Source organism: Anolis carolinensis, unplaced genomic scaffold, assembly GCF_035594765.1.
Source record: "Anolis carolinensis isolate JA03-04 unplaced genomic scaffold, rAnoCar3.1.pri scaffold_12, whole genome shotgun sequence".
Lineage (NCBI taxonomy): Eukaryota > Metazoa > Chordata > Lepidosauria > Squamata > Dactyloidae > Anolis > Anolis carolinensis.
In genome coordinates, this window is record NW_026943823.1 from 8234857 (window position 1) to 8254175 (window position 19319).

Consider the following 19319-nt stretch of genomic DNA (forward strand, 5'->3'; position numbering starts at 1 on the left):
CGAAGCCCGGGTCGGGTTAAGCCCCCGACCATTAAATAGCCCGGCTTGCTGTTGACCTATGCAGCCCCGAAAGACAGTTGCATCTGTCAATTAAGGAAATTTAGGTACGCTTTATGCGGGAGGCTAATTTAACTAATTTACAACATCATAAAACTGCCAGCAAAACACGAGGAATGGAATGAAGAAGTACAGCCACTACTGGACAGTGAAGCAGCAGCTCCCCCTGTGGCCGGAATCGTGAAGCTGGAAAAAAATGTTAAATGCCTCTGTGTCTGTCTATATATGTTGTTTGTCTGTTGGCATTGAATGTTTGCCTTATATGTGTTCATTGTAATCCGCCCTGAGTCCCCTTCGGGGTGAGAAAGAAGGGCGGAATATAAATACTGTAAATAAATAAATAAATAAATAAGGCCAAAATATCTGGGGATCCACAGATTGAGAACCTCTGCTCTAGACATTTCTTGGATATCTACAACACATTGAGAGGTGGCATTCCAGCCATTCCCAAACTCACATTTGGACACAAATTAGGATGCGTTGGGAGGGCGAATTTGCACCTCCACCTTCAGTTGAGCAGAGATAGATTAAATAAGCAGCCTGTCAAATCACGGAAGAATGGGAAACTTCCCCGCTTACTTCCTGTGATAGAAAACTTGGCAATTGTGGTGTTTACAGTCAGAGCACAGAAGGATATTTCTTAAAGAGTCGGGGCAACATCTGGCCTCCTCGATAGGCAGAGAAGACCGCAGCTTGCCCTTTGCTGATAGTCCATCCTGCTGACTCACAACAAGCAGAAGGTCGCTCAGCACACCTCCGTGCCTTTTCTGGCTTTGAGTTTTGGAGGAAGGACGAAAGGAAGGGAAACTTAAAAGGAAAGGCCCGCTTGCAGCTCTGCGACATTGGAAGTGAGTGAGACTCATCTTTTCCAGAGAGCCCAGCAAAGCCACCCTTCTGCCTGGATTCCCACCTCCTTCATTGCCAAGGTTTGCGGAGGGGCAACCACAGCAAAAGAAGAACTTGGGCAGCCTTCTAACGGAGAGACGATGGCGAGCCGACTTTACAATCCCTTGAAAGAACCAGAGATCGAGCTGTTTGTAAAGGTGAGGTTCTCATGGATAAATGGGTGCAAAACGAGCAGGTAGAGCACAGTTGGGTTACTACTCTTGGAAGTCAATGCAGAGGAATGCCATCTCAAAAGGGAGGTGGGCATAAGAACAGTAGCTGCCGAATTCTTAGGCTTTTAAAGCACTGTATATACTCGAGTATAAACCTAGTTTTTCAGCCCTTTTAAAATACTAGAATAAATGTAATAATACCAATAATAATAGAGAAAAATAATAAATGTACCGTTAATTCTTGAGTATAAGCTGACCCAAATATAAGCCAACCAGGATCCTCACCCCTCGGGTGAGGATCCTGGTTGGCTTATATTTGGGTCAGCTTATACTCAAGAATATATGGTACATTTATTATTTTTCTCTATTATTATTGGTATTATTACATTTATTATTTTTCTCTATTATCGTTGCTACTATTACATTTATTTTACTCTATTTTTATCATTAGTAATACATTTATTATTTCACTCGGATCTTATTATTATTATTATTGCATTTATTATTTTACTCTATTTATTATTACATGTATTATTTTCCTGTATTTATTATTATTATTATTATTATTACATGTATTATTTTACTCTATTATTATTAAAAAGATACATAAGCACATTTACATTGAAGAAGATGAGAATAATGATTTAATCAGAGTTGATCAGTCTTATCTTAAATTAGAGCTTTATGTAAATATTCAAAAACATTTAACCTATTTATTTATTTATTTACAGCATTTCTATTCCGCCCTTCTTTCTCACCCCGAAGGGGACTCAGGGCGGATCACATTACACATATAGGCAAACATTCAATGCCTTTCAACATAGAACAAAGACAAGACAAACATAGGCTCCGAGCGGGCCTCGAACTCATGACCTCCAGGTCAGAGTGATTCATTGCAGTGATTCATTGCAGCTGCTCTCCAGCCTGCACCACAGCCCGAGCCCAACCTACTGATGCCTCAATTAATGTAATTTTATTGGTATCTATTTTTATTTCTGAAATTTACTGCTCTCGGCTTATACTTGAGTCAATGTTTCCCCAGTTTTTTTGTGGTAAAATTAGGTGCCTCGGCTTATATTCGGGTCGGCTTATACTCAAGTATATACGATAGGTAAAGGTTTCCCCTGATGTTAAGTCTAGTCATGTCCGACTAGGGGTTGGTGCTCATCTCCATTTCTAAGCCGAAGAGCCGGCGTTGTCCGTAGACACCTCCAAGGTCATGTGGGATGACTGCATGGAGCGCTGTTACCTTCCTGCAGGAGCAGTACCTATTGATTTACTCACATTGGCATGTTTTCGAACTGCTAGGTTGGCAGAAGCCGGAGCTAACAGCAAGCGCTCACTCTGCTCCCCGGATTTGAACCTGGGACTTTTCGGTCTGCAAGTTCAGCAGCTCAGCGCTTTAACATACTGAGCCACCCAGGCTTTTACTGGGTCTGATATTATGGAACTACATACAGTAGAGTCTCACTTATCCAACACTCGCTTATCCAACTTTCTGGATTATCCAACATATTTTTGTAGTTAATGTCTTCAATATATCGTGATATTTTGGTGCTAAATTCATAAATATAGTAATTACTACATAGCATTACTGCGTATTGAACTACTTTTTCTGCCAAATTTGTTGTCTAACATGATGTTTTGGTGCTTCATTTGTAAAATCATAACCTAATTTGATGTTTAATAGGCTTTTCCTTAATGCCTCCATATTATCCAACATATTCGCTTATCCAACATTATGTTGGATAAGTGAGACTCTACTGTATTTGCACTTGTTGGAAAATGGCTTGTAAGAAGCTAGGGCTAACCAAAAGCTTTGATTTGCTGCCATTGACTGATGATCTACAAGGTTTTTGGCCTCAATTAGGTGCAAGAAACAATTACATTGCTGATCAAGTTGCAAGAATATATTCATGTGTATTCATTGGACCCAAAAGAGGTTAGCGGCAAAGTGAGTTTTAGTTTCATTATGGCAATATTCAACTGTTCTGATTTGACAGGGACATCCCCGATTAATTCTCTGCTTTCCTACTTTTCCAGCTGATTTTCAAATTCCCTTTGCCCTCCCTCAGTTTATTAAAACTCAGCAGGAGTTGAGAAAAGATTGCAACCTTGCCCTTCCCAGGAGGCCCAGGCAAAAGCAAACAGTTGCTGCCTCTCCCAGCCTGTGTATTCTTCTTCATTCGTCACTTTTGCCATTTTAACTAAACTCTGATATTGCTGTTCCAGTTTTCCCCTGTGAAGGTTACCGCAGCTTGGGAGTGCTCTGTCTGTGTTAAGCTGGATCAGAGTAGCTGATCTGATGACGGATCTTGTTTTGCTCCAGTCAAGATGTTGTTTTGCTGATGCTTCCACATTGCTTATCAGTGCTGTCATTGCAAACCACACATTGTCGAAGACATAAATACATTTGCAAGGGACAGATAAGAGACTTTTTAATGTATATATTTATGCACGTGTGTATTTTTAAAGTACAGTAGAGTCTCACTTATCCAACATAAACAGGCCGGCAGAATGTTGGATAAGCAAATATGTTGGATAATAAGGAGAGATTAAGGAGAAGCCTATTAAACATCAAATTAGATTGTGATTTTACAAATTAAGCACCAAAACATCATGTTATACAACACATTTGACAGAAAAAGTAGTTAAATATGCATTAATGCTACATAGTAATTACTGTTTTTATGAATTTAGCACCAAAAAAATCACAATATATTAAAAAAAATAACTACAAAAATGTGTTGGATAATCCAGAACGTCGGATAAGCTAATGTTGGATAAGTGAGACTCTACTGTATGCTCATTTGTTATTGTTATTCAAGTTGACATTAGATTACAACAGCACTGCGAGTGTTGTTCCTGTTGTGGGCTTTCAAGCCATTTTTAAGCTCAGGCTATCACATGGTTTCATAGCAAGATTTATTCAGAAGAGATTTGCCTTGCCTTCCTTGGAGACTGAGAGAGGGTCACATTGTGGATTTCATGCCTGAGCGATGTTTGAAAAATTGGCTCCAAAAATCATATTCCAAAGCTAAAGTGTCATGCTGGCTCCTAACCCTATTATGGTGGGAAAGATGGCAGGAGTTACTCACAGAACATTTGGCATTGGCTCTCTCTAAGGCTGAGAGTGTGTGACTTGTGGAGTGGGTTTCTATGGCCAAGTGGGAATTCAAACCCTGGTCTTTTGGAGACCTTTCCAGCACTCTAACATCACCTTACTTACTTACTTACTTAGGCGATCCCTCGTAGGCCGAGGATGATGGTCCTCCAGTTATAGGGTCTTGGGGGGGTGTCCACAGGTGTCTGAAGAGACCTATTCTTGATCCGCATGTTCTCCCGCAGTGAGGACATCGGTTTCCAGGTGGAAGGCGGTCCCGGTCAGGGTTGGCTTGATGCTCCTTCCTCTTGGCACGTTTCTCCCTTAAGCCCTCCATTCGTGCCTCTTCGAACTCCACAGCACTGCTGGTCACAGCTGACCTCCAATTAGAGCACTCAAGGGCCAGGGCTTCCCAGTTGTCAGTGTCTATGCCACAGTTTTTAAGGTTGGCTTTAAGCCCATCTTTAAATCTCTTTTCCTGCCCACCAACATTATGTTTCCTGTTCTTGAGTTCGGAGTAGAGTAACTGCTTTGGGAGACGGTGATCGGGCATTCGGACAACGTGGCCAGTCCAGCGGAGTTGATGGCGTAGGAGCATCGCTTCAATGCTGGTGGTCTTTGCTTCTTTCAGCACACTGACATTTGTCCGCCTGTCTTCCCAAAAGATTTCCAGGATTTTTCTGAGGCAACACTGATGTAAACGCTCCAGGAGTTTGGTGTGGTGTCTGTATACCATCCACGTTTCGCAGGCGTAGAGCAGGGTTGGGAGGACAATGGCTTTGTAAACAAGCACCTTGGTATCTCTACGGATGTCCCGGTCATCAAACACTCTCTGCTTCATATGGAAAAATGCTGCACTCGCAGAGCTCAGGCGGTGTTGTATTTCAGTGTCAATGTTGACTTTTGTGGAGAGGTGGCTGCCAAGGTAGCAGAAATGGTCAACGTTTTCTAATGTGACACCGTTAAGCTGTATTCCTGGCATTGCAGAGGGATTAGCTGGTGCCTGTTGGAAGAGCACTTTGGTTTTCTCGATGTTCAGTGAGAGGCCGAGCTTCTTGTATGCTTCTACGTTGTCATCGGCATATTGGAGTTCTATAACAGATGTTGTGGTGACCTTGGTTTTGGCTCGCACCATGCTGCAGCTTTTCCACTTTGTCCAGTCTTTCTTTAAGAACATTTGCCATCTTGGGTTGCCGTGAGTTTTCCAGGCTGTCTGGCCATGTTACAGAAGCACTCTCTCCTGACATTTCGCCCACATCTATGGCAGGCATCCTCAGAGGTTGTGAGGTATGTTGGAAACTAGGCAAGTGGGGTTTATATATCTGTGGAATATCTCACAATCTCTGAGGATGGCTGCCATAGATGTGGGCAAAATGTCAGGAGAGAATACTTCTGGAACATGGCCATACAGCCTGGAAAACACACAAAAACCCAGTGAAGCATCTGCTTCAAGCAGGATTTTTTCAGGGTAGGGGTATGAAGTCAACACTGAATTATATCACTGGTTTCTTCTACTAAGGATTCTTACAAGATGCTTCGGAGAGTGTTGGGATCTCACGTATCAATACAATAACAGACCTTGGATAGTGTTCACTTTGAAGTTGGGTCTGGGATGGGGACTGCCTCAGGCAGCACAATATCTTAGGACAGATCTGGATGGTGTTCAAGGAAAACATAGATGGATTTCTGGGAAAGAGCTGAATGATTGGTAAATCCCCTTAGATAGTGCCTTTGCTAATTTTTAAAGAACAGAAGGGGAAAGAAGTAGGAATATGGTGAACTTTTCCATTCCATGACTGAGACGGAAAAGTTTACCGTACCTCCCCTCCACCCCCACCCCCTTGAGACTCCCTGGACACACACACACATTGTGTTGCTGTACAAAACTCCCTTCCTTCCGACCCACAATAGGCCGGCTCTCTTGTTCTTCCCAACCAGAAGCACTGGGTGTTTTCCTCGGATCTTTTATCTCACTTCCCAGAGTCCTTCTCAATCGTGGTCGGCGAAGATAAAGATTACCACAATAGGCTGGAAAAGCATACCAAGGGGTTTCGCTATTGCTTCCATTGCTGATATCATTCCACCTCAGGAAACAGAAACAATGTGGTGTTTGCTTTGAAAATAGAAACAAAAATAACAATGTTCAGTTTCCAGAAAAGGAGTATCTCTTCAAGATTTGGCCTGGAAATGGTGCAGCCACTCCATTCATGAGAGCTGAGTGACACTATGCTCCCCCAAGCACTTTCCTTAACATCTTCTACTAACCATTTTACTGATCTGTCTTAGAAAATTGTAGATAGAACTTTAACAAGTGAGTGTATTTGATCATGTTGCTTTTATGTGTCTTCTTGTTGGCCACGCTATCATAGTTAAAATAACTCTGTTTGCAGAATTTGCATTACAGTAGAACAGGGGTCCCCAAACTAAGGCCCGGGGGCTGGTTGCGGCCCATCGAAGCCATTTATCTGGGCCCCAAGGCACAAGGGCATAAGGGGATTGGGCTAAATGACCCAAGGGGTCTTATTTTTGTTATTATTATTATTATTATTATTATTATTATTATTATTATTATTATTATTAAGGATGGGTGGCCATCTGTCAGGGGTGCTTTGCATCTGCTTTTGGTGCCAGAGGCAGAAGGGGGATGGACTCAATGGCCCAAGAGGTCTCTTCCAACCCTCATTATTATTATTATTATTATTATTATTATTATTATTATTATTATTATTAACATTGAGGCTGGGTGGCCATCTGTCAGGGGTGCTTTGCATCTGCTTTTGGTGCACAGAGGCAGAAGGGGGTTGGACTCAATGGCCCAAGAGGTCTCTTCCAACCCTCTTTATTATTATTATTATTATTATTATTATTATTATTATTATTATTATTAACATTGAGGCTGGGTGGCCATCTGTCAGGGGTGCTTTGCTTGTGCTTTTGGTGCCAGAGGCAGAAGGGGATGGACTCAATGGCCCAAGGGGTCTCTTCCAACCCTCTTTATTATTGTTATTATTATTATTATTATTACAGTAGAGTCTCACTTATCCAACATAAATGGGCCGGCAGAACGTTGGATAAGCGAATATCTTGGATAATCAGGAGATTAAGGAGAAGCCCATTAAACATCAAATTAGGTTGTGATTTTACAAATTAAGCACCAAAACATCATGTTATACAACAAATTTGGCAGAAAAAGTAGTTCAATATGCAGTAATGTTATGTTGTAATTACTGTATTTACGAATTTAGCACCAAAATATCATGATATATTGAAAACATTGACTACAAAAATGGCTTGGATTATCCAGAAGCTTGGATAAGCGAGGCTTGGATAAGTGAGACTCTACTGTACTTACAACGTGTATGTCATTTAGGATTTTGGCTGTGCCTTAATGTCAGCATTCAGCAACGTCTCTGAGAACTGCCAATGACCCATTTTGCCTTTTCTACAGGCCGGCTTGGATGGAGAAAACATCGGAAACTGTCCCTTCTGCCAAAGCCTTTTCATGGTTCTGTGGCTCAAAGGTGCCCGGTTCAATGTGACAACAGTAGATATGACAAGGTAGGTCTGAGAGGTCAATACAGGCATCCTTTGGGCACAAAGGGATGGAAAGTTGTCCTTAGAGTGGTCCAATTGCACCTTCCTCCAAAAAAATAGTAAATGTCTCACCAAAAAAAGAGCAAAAAAGCATGTGGATTTGGATGAAACTTGCATGTGTTGATTCACATGTATCTACTATCCCATCCTCCAAATCAGGGGTCCCCAAACTTTTTAAACAGGGGGCCAGTTCACGATCCTTCGGCGCGTTGGAGGGCTGGACTATAGTTGGCCACCAAGCAATATAATAATAATAATAATAATAATAATAATAATAATAATAATAATAATAATAATAAATCACACAGTCCTAGACACTTCGCATTGACGAGAAACAACAGGAAAAACTCAGCCGCTATCAGGACCTCAAGACTGAACTTCAAAGACTCTGGCAGAAACCAGTGCAGGGGGTCCCGGTGGTGATGGGCACACTGGGTGCCGTGCCAAAAGATCTCAGCCGGCATTTGGAAACAATAGACATTGACAAAATCACAATCTGTCAACTACAAAAGGCCACTCTACTGGGATCTGCACGTATCATCCGAAAATACATCACACAGTCCTAGACACTTGGGAAGTGTTCGACTTGTGATTTTGTGATACGAAATCCAGCATATCTATCTTGTTTGCTGTGTCATACAATAAACTAATAATAATAATAGTAATAATAATAAATAACAACAACAACAACAACAACAATAATAATAATAAAAAGGGTTGGAAGAGCCCCCTTGGGCCATTTAGTCCAACCCCCTTCTGCTTTTGTGCACTGAAAGCACAAGCAAAGCACCCCTGACAGATGGCCACCCAGCCTCAATGTTAATAATAATCATAATAACAAATACATCACACAGTCCTAGACACTTGGGAACTGTTCGACTTGTGATTTTGTTATACGAAATCCAGCATATCTATCTTGTTTGCTGTTTCATACAATAAAATAATAATAATAACAACAACAACAACAACAACAACAACAACAACAACAATAAAAAAGAGGGTTGGAAGAGACCCCTTGGGCCATTGAGTCCAATCCCCTTCTGCCTCTGTGCACCAAAAGCACAAGCAAAGCATCCCAGACAGATGGCCTCCCAGTATCATTGTCAATAATAGTAATAATAATAATAATAATAATAATAATAATAATAATAATAATAATAATAATAAAGAGGATTGGAAAAGACCCTTTGGGCCATTGAGTCCAATTCCCTTCTGCCTCTGTGCACCAAAAGCACAAACAAAGCACCCCTGACAGATGGCCACCCAGCCTCAATGTTAATAATAATAATGTGATTTTGTGATACGAAATCCAGCATATCTATCTTGTTTGCCGTGTCATACAATATAATAATAATAATAATAATAATAATAATAATAATAATAATAATAATAATAATAATAATGATGATGATGATGGTTGTAAGAGAAGAAGAGGCCCCTTGGATCATTTAGTCCAACCTCCTTCTGCCCTTGTGCCGTGGGGGCCGGATAAATAGCTTCGATGGGTCGCATCCGGCCCCCCCGGGCCTTAGTTTGGGGACCCCTCCTCCAAATCAATCATAAAGATGCGTGAATATTAGGCCCATCACTAAGTATTTCCTTACAAACCATGCCTTCTCATTCCTGTTTAGGAAACCAGACGAGTTGAGAGATCTGGCACCTGGGATTAAGCCTCCGTTCTTGGTGTTCAACAAGGAGCTGAAAACGGACTTCTTGAAGATCGAAGACTTTCTCGAACAGACTCTCTCACCACCTAAGTATTTGCTTGCAAAATAACCGACGTTTCTTTCACTTCCTTCCAGCAAGAGATCCTTTAAAATCTTTATGATTTCCTATGGATTTCAGATGAATGTAAATTAGGAGACAAGTTGGTTTGGTGGACACACTCTTTGTAATTTATCTATATATATATATGTTCTGACCGTTTTTCCCTTAACTTAAACAAGTTGCTATTCAAACTGGCCAACCAAGGATTCCGCAAGGTAGAAAGCAGCCAGGCTTGCAAGCAGCAAGGCTATTCAGTGCTAGTCAACCTGGCCAACCAAGATTTCCCCTAGATAGAAAACCCCCAAGCTCTGAAGCCACGAGGCTACTCCGTCCCATTTAAGCTGGCCTAGCAAGGATGCCCTATGTAGAAAGCTGCCAGGCTTTTAAGCTGCAAGACTATTCAGTGCAGTTCAAGCTGGCCAAACAAGGATTCGCCGACAAAGGGAGGAGCCAGGCTTCAAAATGGCTCTTCAATTGAGGATGCTACTCCAGCTACTCCAGAAAACGGCCAGGCTTTGAGGCTGCAAGGCTATTCACTGCTATTGCACCTGGCCAACAAATGATTCACATAAGCCACAGCAATGTGTGGCCAGGCAAAGCTAGTATTAATATAAAAGCGCTGGGTTTCAAGAGCTGGCTTCAAATAGAACACTAAGGAACAATATTTCCAAACTATATAGATGCAGTAATATATATCACGGGAGCCCCTGATGGCGCAGTGGGTTAAACCACTGAGCTGCCGAACTCATTGACTGAAAGGTCGGCGGTTCAAATCCAGGGAGCAGGGTGAGCTCTCACTGTTAGCCCCAGCTTCTGCCAATCTAGCAGTTTGAAAACATGCAAATGTGAATAGATCAATAGGTACTGCTCCAGCGGGAAGGTAAAGGTGCTCCATGAAGTCATGCCGGCCACATGACCTTGAAGGTGTCTATGGACAACACCAGCTCTTTGGCTTAGAAATGGAGATGAGCACCAACCCCTAGAGTCAGACATGACTAATGTCAGGGAAAACCTTCATCTTTACTTCATATATATCACACTTAGAGCTGAAATCAAGAGAGAACTTTTTACAATTCTGAGTTTAAAAGCAGGGGAAATTACTTTCTTTTGGGCTATGGTGTTTATATTTACAGAAAGATCCAATGAAGATGTAGCATAGGTCTTGTGGCTTGAGAGAACTCGCCAGCCCTAAGGGTTAACTCTGTCTGGATGCTCAAGAATTGGATAGAGATATAGATTGAAACGATGAAGCATGCAAACAAGTTGTGGCCTTGCGCAGGGTAGGATGGGAGATCCAACTGTTCCGGATAAGAGAGAAAAGGAGGACTGCTCAGCAGGCTCATCTGTTTCCCACCTGGGACCGAGGAGGAAATAGGTTCAGCCAGAGAGATTGAAACAATGGGAGGAAGTTCTGTGTTGAAGCAGGGAAAAGATTGGGGAGGGTTGGAAGGAGAGAGAGGTGGACAAGCCCCAAAAAGAAGAAGAACAACTAAGAAAAGGAGGTCACTAGAAAGTTGATTTTATACATGCCTCAATATTTTGCTCAAAATTATGCTCCTAAGATCTCCCCCTTGCCCATTGGCCCCCAAAAGGGACTTTTCCTCGATCTGATCTGGCCCGGATTCCTTGTTTTGCTTTTGGCTTCATGCTTCTTACTCAACAAAACACCTTCCCCGAGCCAAGAGAAACACTCCAGGTCCAAACTGGTGGGAGCGCAGCCAAGATATATGCGCTCATAGTTGGCACCCAGTCTCCGAATTGTCCAGTTGCAGCTGCAGTAAACAAAAGCCGGTTTTAAAGGACTAAGCATTTACAAAAGATCCTCCACTGCACTAAATCACTCACAGAGGGAGGAATGGGTAGATCATATTTATGTATATGTGTCAAAGGAAAGAAAACTGTAAGCTACCTGTTCAAGGGTTGCTAGGTTAGCCATGTAGTAGGGATCCTGTTGTTGTTGAGTAATTTAGAGCAGCAGTGGATAGTGAGATCCAAGTAATAATAATAATAATAATAATAATAATAATAATAATAATAATAATTTTATTTTTATACCCCGTCACCATCTCCCCAGAGGGACTCGGGGCAGCTCACAGATATAAAACAAGCACATAGTGGTATCAAATACAAAAAACACACAAATAAAATTAAAAGGCATAAAATAAATAGCTGTGGGTTAAGTCTGGTGAGAAAAAGAAGCCAATATTTCCAGAATAGATCTCACCAAGTTGAAGCAGAAGCCACCGAGGTATTTTATTTAATTGCAGCTGAAAGTGATGCCAGCCCGTGATAATTCTCCAAAAAAAGCTGAGAACCTAACACAGTTAAACATGGTGGCAAAATGTGAATAGGGTACAGAGAAAAAGGAGAACTACTCAACACCTTCTTTGCCTTAGTCTTAACAGTGCTCAGCTTGGGGAAGATGGAGCAGAGGATGCAATAGGAGAAAAGCAGTACAAAATAGGTAAAGAGGCAGTACAGGAATATCTAGCTAATCTAAATGAAGCCGTCTCCAGAACCACAATTAAAGAAGGCCATTGACAAGGTGACCAAAATGATCAAATATTTGGAAACCAAGCTCTCCGATGAGCGGCTTAGGGAACTGGGTTTGTTTAGATGGGAAAAAAGAAGGCTGAGAGGGGACATGATAGACATGTTAAAAAATCGAAAGGGCATCATGTTGAGAAACGGGCAAGCTTGTTTCCTTTTGCTCTAGAGACTAAGACACAGAGCAAAGGATTCAAACTGCAGGAAAAAATATTCCACCTAAACGTTAGAAAGAACTTCCTGATCGTAAATAGCTGGAGAAGCTATTTGTCGGAGGGACTTTGACGACCTGGCATGGGGCTGGACTGGATGGCCCTTGTGGTCTCTTCCAACTACAGTAGAGTCTCACTTATCCAACATTCTGGATTATCCAATGCATTTTTGTAGACAATGTTTTCAATACATCATGATATTTTGGTACTAAATTCGTAAATACAGTAATTACTACATAGCATTACCATGTACTGAACTACTTTTTCTGTCAATTTGTTGTAAAACATAATGTTTTGGTGCTTAATTTGTAAAATCATAACTTAATTTGATGTTTAATAGGCTTTTCCTTAATCTCTCCTTATTACCCAACATATTCACTTATCCAACGTTCTGCTGGCCCGTTTATGTTGGATAAGTGAGACTCTACTGTATATGATTCTATGATAGAGAGACTTGGGTAAAAAAAAGCAATAGTATAGGGATGAACTAAAATAACAGGAAAGTCATAACTTGGCAGGTGCGTAGAAGGATCTTAGGGATCACATGGTGTCCCAAGTTGGGAGACTATACTTTAGATTATAACAAAAAGAGATCACCTTTTCCATGCTCTGCTTGGGTCGATTTAGAGAGTTTATTATAGAGTCAGCCCTCTTCTCATTTCAAGACCTTAATAAAGCATTGATAAATATACAGCAATGCCCTCCGATGGTTAGCAATTGTATTGCTAGGATCTACAAATCTGTTTCTTTCCACAAGTTCTAGGTGATTACCGTATTTCCCCGAAAATAAGATAGTGTCTTATATTAATTTTTGCTCCTAAAGATGCGCTACGTCTTATTTTCAGGGGATGTCTTATTTTTCCATGAAGAAGAATTCACAATTATTGTTCAACAAAAAAATAACATTTATTATGTACTGTACAGTAGTTGTCATCACAAACCAGCGTAACCAGACAAACTGTGAATCCTATCAAGAATTTCTAGTTACTACCATTATGTCCATGTACAAGAATCTATGGTACGTACATTTACCGATCCTGCATGCTCTGGTGTTCTGTTTGGCGGGCATGCTTCCAAACAAAAACAAAAACAAAAACTAGGTCTTACTTTCGGGGGAGGCCTTCTATTTAGCAATTCAGCAAAACCTCTACTAGGTCTTATTTTCAGGGGATGTCTTATTTTCGGGGAAACAGGGTATGATCAAATGCCCATACCATTAGTGTTGGACTTCAACTCCCACCATCCCCAGCTAACATGGCCATTAAATCCTTCGTTGCCTTCCTATTGTGCTATGATGTTCCACAAAGAACAAAGATCTACATTTTTATTTCCTGACTCTTCAAATTAGATATTAATTGTTCTAAAACCTTGTCTCAGCGTTCTTGATTTTGTGAGATCTCTAGACAATAAGGGAAACAGGCAACACCATGCCCTTGAGCTGTGGACGCGCTGTTTTTGACATTAATGCTGGACTTCCCATTTAGGTATCCCCGGCTCACACCGAAAAACAGGGAGTCTCTGGACGTGGGCAGGAACATCTTTGCCAAATTTTCTGCATATATCAAGAACCCGCACAAGGAAGCCAACAAGAGTAAGAACAAAACTTATTATTTTCCTTCTTATGCAGACATGTTTAAAGCAGAGTATTATATCAATTTCCCCTGGAAAAGCAATAGAGGGAATGGATTAATCCCAAGTACTATATGCTGAAGCGGCACCTATTGATCTCACATATGCATGTTTTCGAATTGCTAAATTGGTAGAAGCTGGGGCTGACGACAGGAGCTCTCCCTATCCTGCGGATTTGAACTGCCAGCCTTCTGGTCAGCAAGTTCTGCAGCTTAGCAGTTTAACCCACTGCACCACCACGGCCCCTCTTACGGAGTATACGCTTGTGCAAATACTAGGAGAGAAGTTGAAAGCTGCTCTTAGCCTTATACAAAAAAATTCTCCAAGATGGTTTCTTCTTGTACATCCTGTGACACTGCAGTGTTGCATTTTCATTGCACAATGAAATAACTGTTGACCCATTATAATTTAATGGTAGTAAGTCAATCAACGGATTGGAGCAAAATGGTAAACAAGAGCCTTCTGTGGTTGCTTCTTGTGATTCAGATTTGGAGAAAGCGTTGTTGAAAGAGTTCAGACGGCTGGATGAGTATTTAAGCACGCCGATCCCCGAGGAAATTGACCAGGATTCCACAGAGGAAGTGTTAGTGTCTCAGAGGAAGTTCCTGGATGGGAACTGGATGACCTTAGCAGACTGCAACCTGCTCCCCAAACTCAACATCATCAAGGTGAGTGAGTGCCTTCGTGTGTTTAATCAACTGGACGTTGTTAATCTCATTTACCTGCATACCTTGTACACCTACGGTGCAATAAGGATATTTGGACCATAATAAAATGTTGTTGTTGCTATGATCTTATCCTGGCCCCCGCCCACAGTTTTAGACTTAGGCTCACCCAACGTCTGAAATGACTTGAAGACACACAACAACAACAACAACAACAACAATCCTAATTAACTTGACTATCTCATTGGCCAAAAGCAGTCCCACACTTCCCATTGAAATCCTGGTAGGATTATGTAGGTTAAAATTGTTTTTATTTTTAAATATTGTATTGTATTGTTCTTTCATTTACTAATATTGTGCTATGGTAATAATATCATATATTGTGTACCTATATGCATTTAATATTGATAATAATATTATAATGTAATACAATATAATACAGTAGAGTCTCACTTATCCAAGCCTCACTTATCCAAGCCTCTGGATAATCCAAGCCATTTTTGTAGTCAATGTTTTCAAAATATCGTGATATTTTGGTGCTAAATTCGTAAATACAGTAATTACAATATAACATTACTGCGTATTGAACTACTTTTTCTGTCAAATTTGTTGGATAATATGATGTTTTGGTGCTTAATTTGTAAAATCATAACCTATTTTGATGTTTAATAGGCTTTTCCTTAATCCCTCCTTATTATCCAACATATTTGCTTATCCAACGTTCTGCTGGCCCGTTTATAAGTGAGACTCTACTGTAATATCATATATTGTGTACCTATAGACATATAATATTGATAATAATATTATAATGTAATACAATATAATACTAATAATAATGCAATATAATAATATTAATTATATATTATATATTAAATGTAATATTATTAATAATATAGTGGTATGGTACAATATAGTAATATATGATGCTAATATTGTGCTATGCTAATAATATAATATATTGTATGTACATACAACTTGTAAACTGCTCTGAGTCCCCTTTGGGATGAGAATGGGTGGGGTATAAATGTAGTAAACAAACAAACAAACACATAATTGTTATTGGGGGGGTTTTGCACTGCAAATAAGACATGTACAGTGTGCATAGTAATTTGTTTTTTTAAAAAAATGATAATTTGGCCCCTCAACAATCTGAGGGACCATGAACTGGCCCTCCACTTAAAAAGTTTGAGGACCCCTGATCTTAACTATTAATGAACGGTGCCATTTTTTCTTACAACCCTTTGAGATTCCATTGCGATGGCGCTAAAGCCAATTGGGAAGACTCAAGCCAATTGTAATGGTGTCAAAGCAAATTATAAATGCTGTTTCCACTGCTGAGGGGATTTTTGAATCTTTTAATCCCTCTAGATTATATATATATCACCTTTATATGAGGGGAAGGATTACAGGGGGTGATCTTTATTTCAAGATCCCAGCCTCTGTCTCTGTAGTTAGGGATTTCTGTGTTGTTGTTCCCTTTCTGTGGTAACTGTGACTATTACTCTTCCCCAATTAGGTGATTTATTAAGGTAACTGCCACCAACGTGAGGCTTTTGAATTATCACCAATGAAATTTGGCTCCATAGATGCAGATGAGATGAGATGAGTCGTTGTTAACAAAGAACAACAAGTTTATTGCATACAAAGCTTATGGTTGCAGGTTGACTGATTTACTTATGGAACTTTAGATAAACAAGTGGTTTAATAACTCTTATAACCACCACAACAGTAGTCTCTGGTGTACTTCCACTCTCACTCTCCTACTGATGATATAAATTGTAGCGAACTGTAACCTCAGCTGAGCTCCTTAGTGAACAATATCCCAAATACAATAAAAACCTTTAATTTGATCTACTACCGATCAAATTCCTGATCACTAGTCCTTCCCAACTAGAGATCTTGACTAGGCTCCCTTTAGTTTGCCTTGACTAAAGATTTTGGCCAGGCCTGTCTCCTCAGCCCTTCTTGACTGAAAAGCCTCCAGCCACACACGCCCTGGCTTCTTTTTTTAAAAACTCCTATTTTTTTCTTTTTGTGGCTCCGCCCACTTCTCCCTCTGGTGAGCTAGCCAGCTCCTTGGTAACAGCACTACTGTGGATTGAAACAAGATGGCTTCTGTTTCAGGTACTGTGTCAACTAAACACAAATACATACTCTAACAGTTAAAATTAAACATAATAACTATGACTTCTTCACATCCATCCAAAGGAAAATAATCTCCTCTTTCCTCTCTCTGCGTCCATTCCGCCTCTCCCACCTTGCCGCACAGATTGCTGCAAAGAAATACCGCAACTTTGAGATCCCGCTAGAGATGACCGCGGTTTGGCGCTACCTTCACTATGCGTACGCCCGTGATGAGTTCAGCCACACCTGCCCAGCGGATGGAGAGATTGAACGCACGTATGCCAGCGTGGCCAAGAAGATGAGCTAAGGGTTGGAACCATTGGTGCCTGAAACTGATAACTCTTAATCCATACTGGAGAGCTTTGCCAGGGAGCCTTACCTTGGATGCTGAACCACAGCGGACTTGAAGGAATTCTTCAATGCCTTCACATCTGTCCCGTCACTCTTCTGCCACATTTATCTTCTTCCTATGATGAGTTGATTGTGTGAGTTGGATTTGTACTCTTTGCACGTACAGTTGTTGAAGTGAGCGAAGTAATAACCTGGTCCGAGAAGAGTGTGAGGTTACCTGCCTGGTGTTGTGCCTTTCATTAGCTCTGCTTGGGCCATATGCAAAGTGGTCTGCTCAGTGCTCACTCCACCAAAAGATACCAAAAATGAGATATATAAACATGTGAGAACATCCCTCTTGTCCTTTGCTGAACGTAGCATTTGTTGGATATTTTTAGTGGGTCTGTAGATAGATAGTTTGTAGGTTGTGGATAGAGAAGCTGATGAAGAAACACAATCTACAAACTACGAGGATTGAATGAAAAGTAATGCCTCCACCTTTGTTTGGATGGAAATATTTTAATAAATCAAACGTAGAAATAATCTTTAGAATGTGCTCTTTAACTACCACTATTCACTTTCCCACATAATCACCAGACAATTGGATATATTTCTGCCAACGATGAATAAGTTTTCTGAAGCCGTCACGGAAGAAGTCGACACTCTGCTTCCGCAACCGGCGTCTCACAGGACCCATCGTGCACAGATCTTCCGATAGCCAAGCTAAGCAATAATGTGATCCACACATTCTTGTGAAATGCCGATTATGTTTGAGTGATATGACGATTGTCCTGAATCAACCTGTCAACTTTTTGCTTGTGAAACTCGGTGGTTGCTGTCTAACTCTTTGTTGCTTAAGTCACATTGACCGACTTTCTGCGCAGGGTTCCATACTTCACACTTTAACAACACAACCATTCAATGCTAAGGCTTCCTGCCAAATGAAACTGTAGAGGAGAGTCTACTGAACAAGCCAGTACCTGCCGCAGACCAGAACTGCCATCTGTTGAGGAGTTACGAAGGTGGAGGCATTACTTTTCATTCAACCCTTGTATCTACAGATCCACCAAGAAAATCCAATATATGGCATGCTATGTTCTGTTCTAGACTTCGTCGATGTTTCATGGATGAAGTCCAGACACTAACTTTTCTAGGCTTGCTTAAAGTTAGTTTTGCACATATCTACTTGCATTGCACTCGTTGTCGATTATGACGTTGAGTCTCAGATGTGCGTGGTTCCCAGTGTAACATGCTGAATTTTCAGGCAGATTTGGAACAGCTAGCATAAGATATACTGTATAAGAGTAATAGCGGTGTGTATAATTTTGACTGAAATCTAAATATATATATATAATGCAATGCTGGAGACAGTCAGAGGAATGACTACATTGAAGATATTTTCGAGCACAAGCAACAGGATGTCTCTAGTACCTTAAAGATGGATGTGACATAATATGCTTTCATTGGTCTCAGCCCATTTCATCACAAAACCATCTGGAAGCAACTGTTGCTTGAGTTATACCTGAGCGCGCTGTCTGGCCATGTTCCAGAAGCATTCTCTCCTGATGTTTCGCCCACATCTATGGCAGGCATCCTTCCTCAGGGGTTGTGAGGTCTGTTGGAAACCAGGCAAGTGGGGTTTATATATCTGTGGGAGAAAGATCTCTTGTCTGTCGGAAGCAAGTGTGAATGTTGCAACTGGCCACCTTGATTAGCATTGAATAGCCTTGCAGCTTCAAAGCCTGGCTGCTTCCTGCCTCGGGAATCCTTTGTTGGGAGGTGTGTGCTGGCCCTGATTGCATCCTTTGTTGCACAAAACAAGGAAAACTCTGTCTTTGGAAATACGTATCTTCTAGTTTTCAATGTCTCATTCTAACACAAATAAATTTTATTTTATATACATGTCAATTAGCGGGTGAGTTTATTTCCCCGGCTAACAAAGGCTCGACTTTGGCAAGTTTATTTGAAGCCTTGACCTTGATTTTATTTTATGCTTTTTAATTTTATTTGTGTGTTTTTTGTATTTGATACTCTGTATGCTGGTTTTATATCTGTGAGCCGCCCCGAGTCCCTCTGGGGAGATGGTGGCGGGGTATAAAAATAAAATAATAATAATAATAATAATAATAATAATAATAATAATTAATAATAATAATTATTATTATTATTATTGACCAATGATAGAGCAGAAATGTGAAAATCTGGTGTACTTTTCTAGACTTGGGAGGTCCAA

The 19319-nt window shown here is 40.7% G+C and overlaps 1 protein-coding gene across 3 annotated transcripts; it reads left to right on the forward strand.

Annotated features, from left to right (window-relative positions):
• The first annotated feature begins 665 nt into the window (after positions 1-665).
• clic2 (chloride intracellular channel 2) lies at positions 666-18994 on the forward strand. Of its 3 annotated transcripts, XM_062963950.1 has the most exons (7): positions 666-1100; positions 7667-7776; positions 9444-9569; positions 13823-13929; positions 14454-14635; positions 16701-16756; positions 16902-17037. In XM_062963950.1, the coding sequence occupies exons 1-6, from the start codon at positions 1044-1046 to the stop codon at positions 16713-16715; spliced, it is 597 nt and encodes a 198-aa protein (XP_062820020.1). In that variant the 5' UTR covers positions 666-1043; the 3' UTR covers positions 16716-16756; positions 16902-17037. The 3 variants fall into 3 exon arrangements, with proteins under 3 accessions (XP_062820020.1, XP_062820019.1, XP_062820018.1); XM_062963948.1 differs by lacking the exon at positions 16701-16756 and having other exon boundaries at positions 678-1100; positions 16902-18994; XM_062963949.1 differs by lacking the exons at positions 9444-9569; positions 16701-16756 and having other exon boundaries at positions 676-1100; positions 16902-18994.
• Positions 18995-19319: the final 325 nt, after the last annotated feature.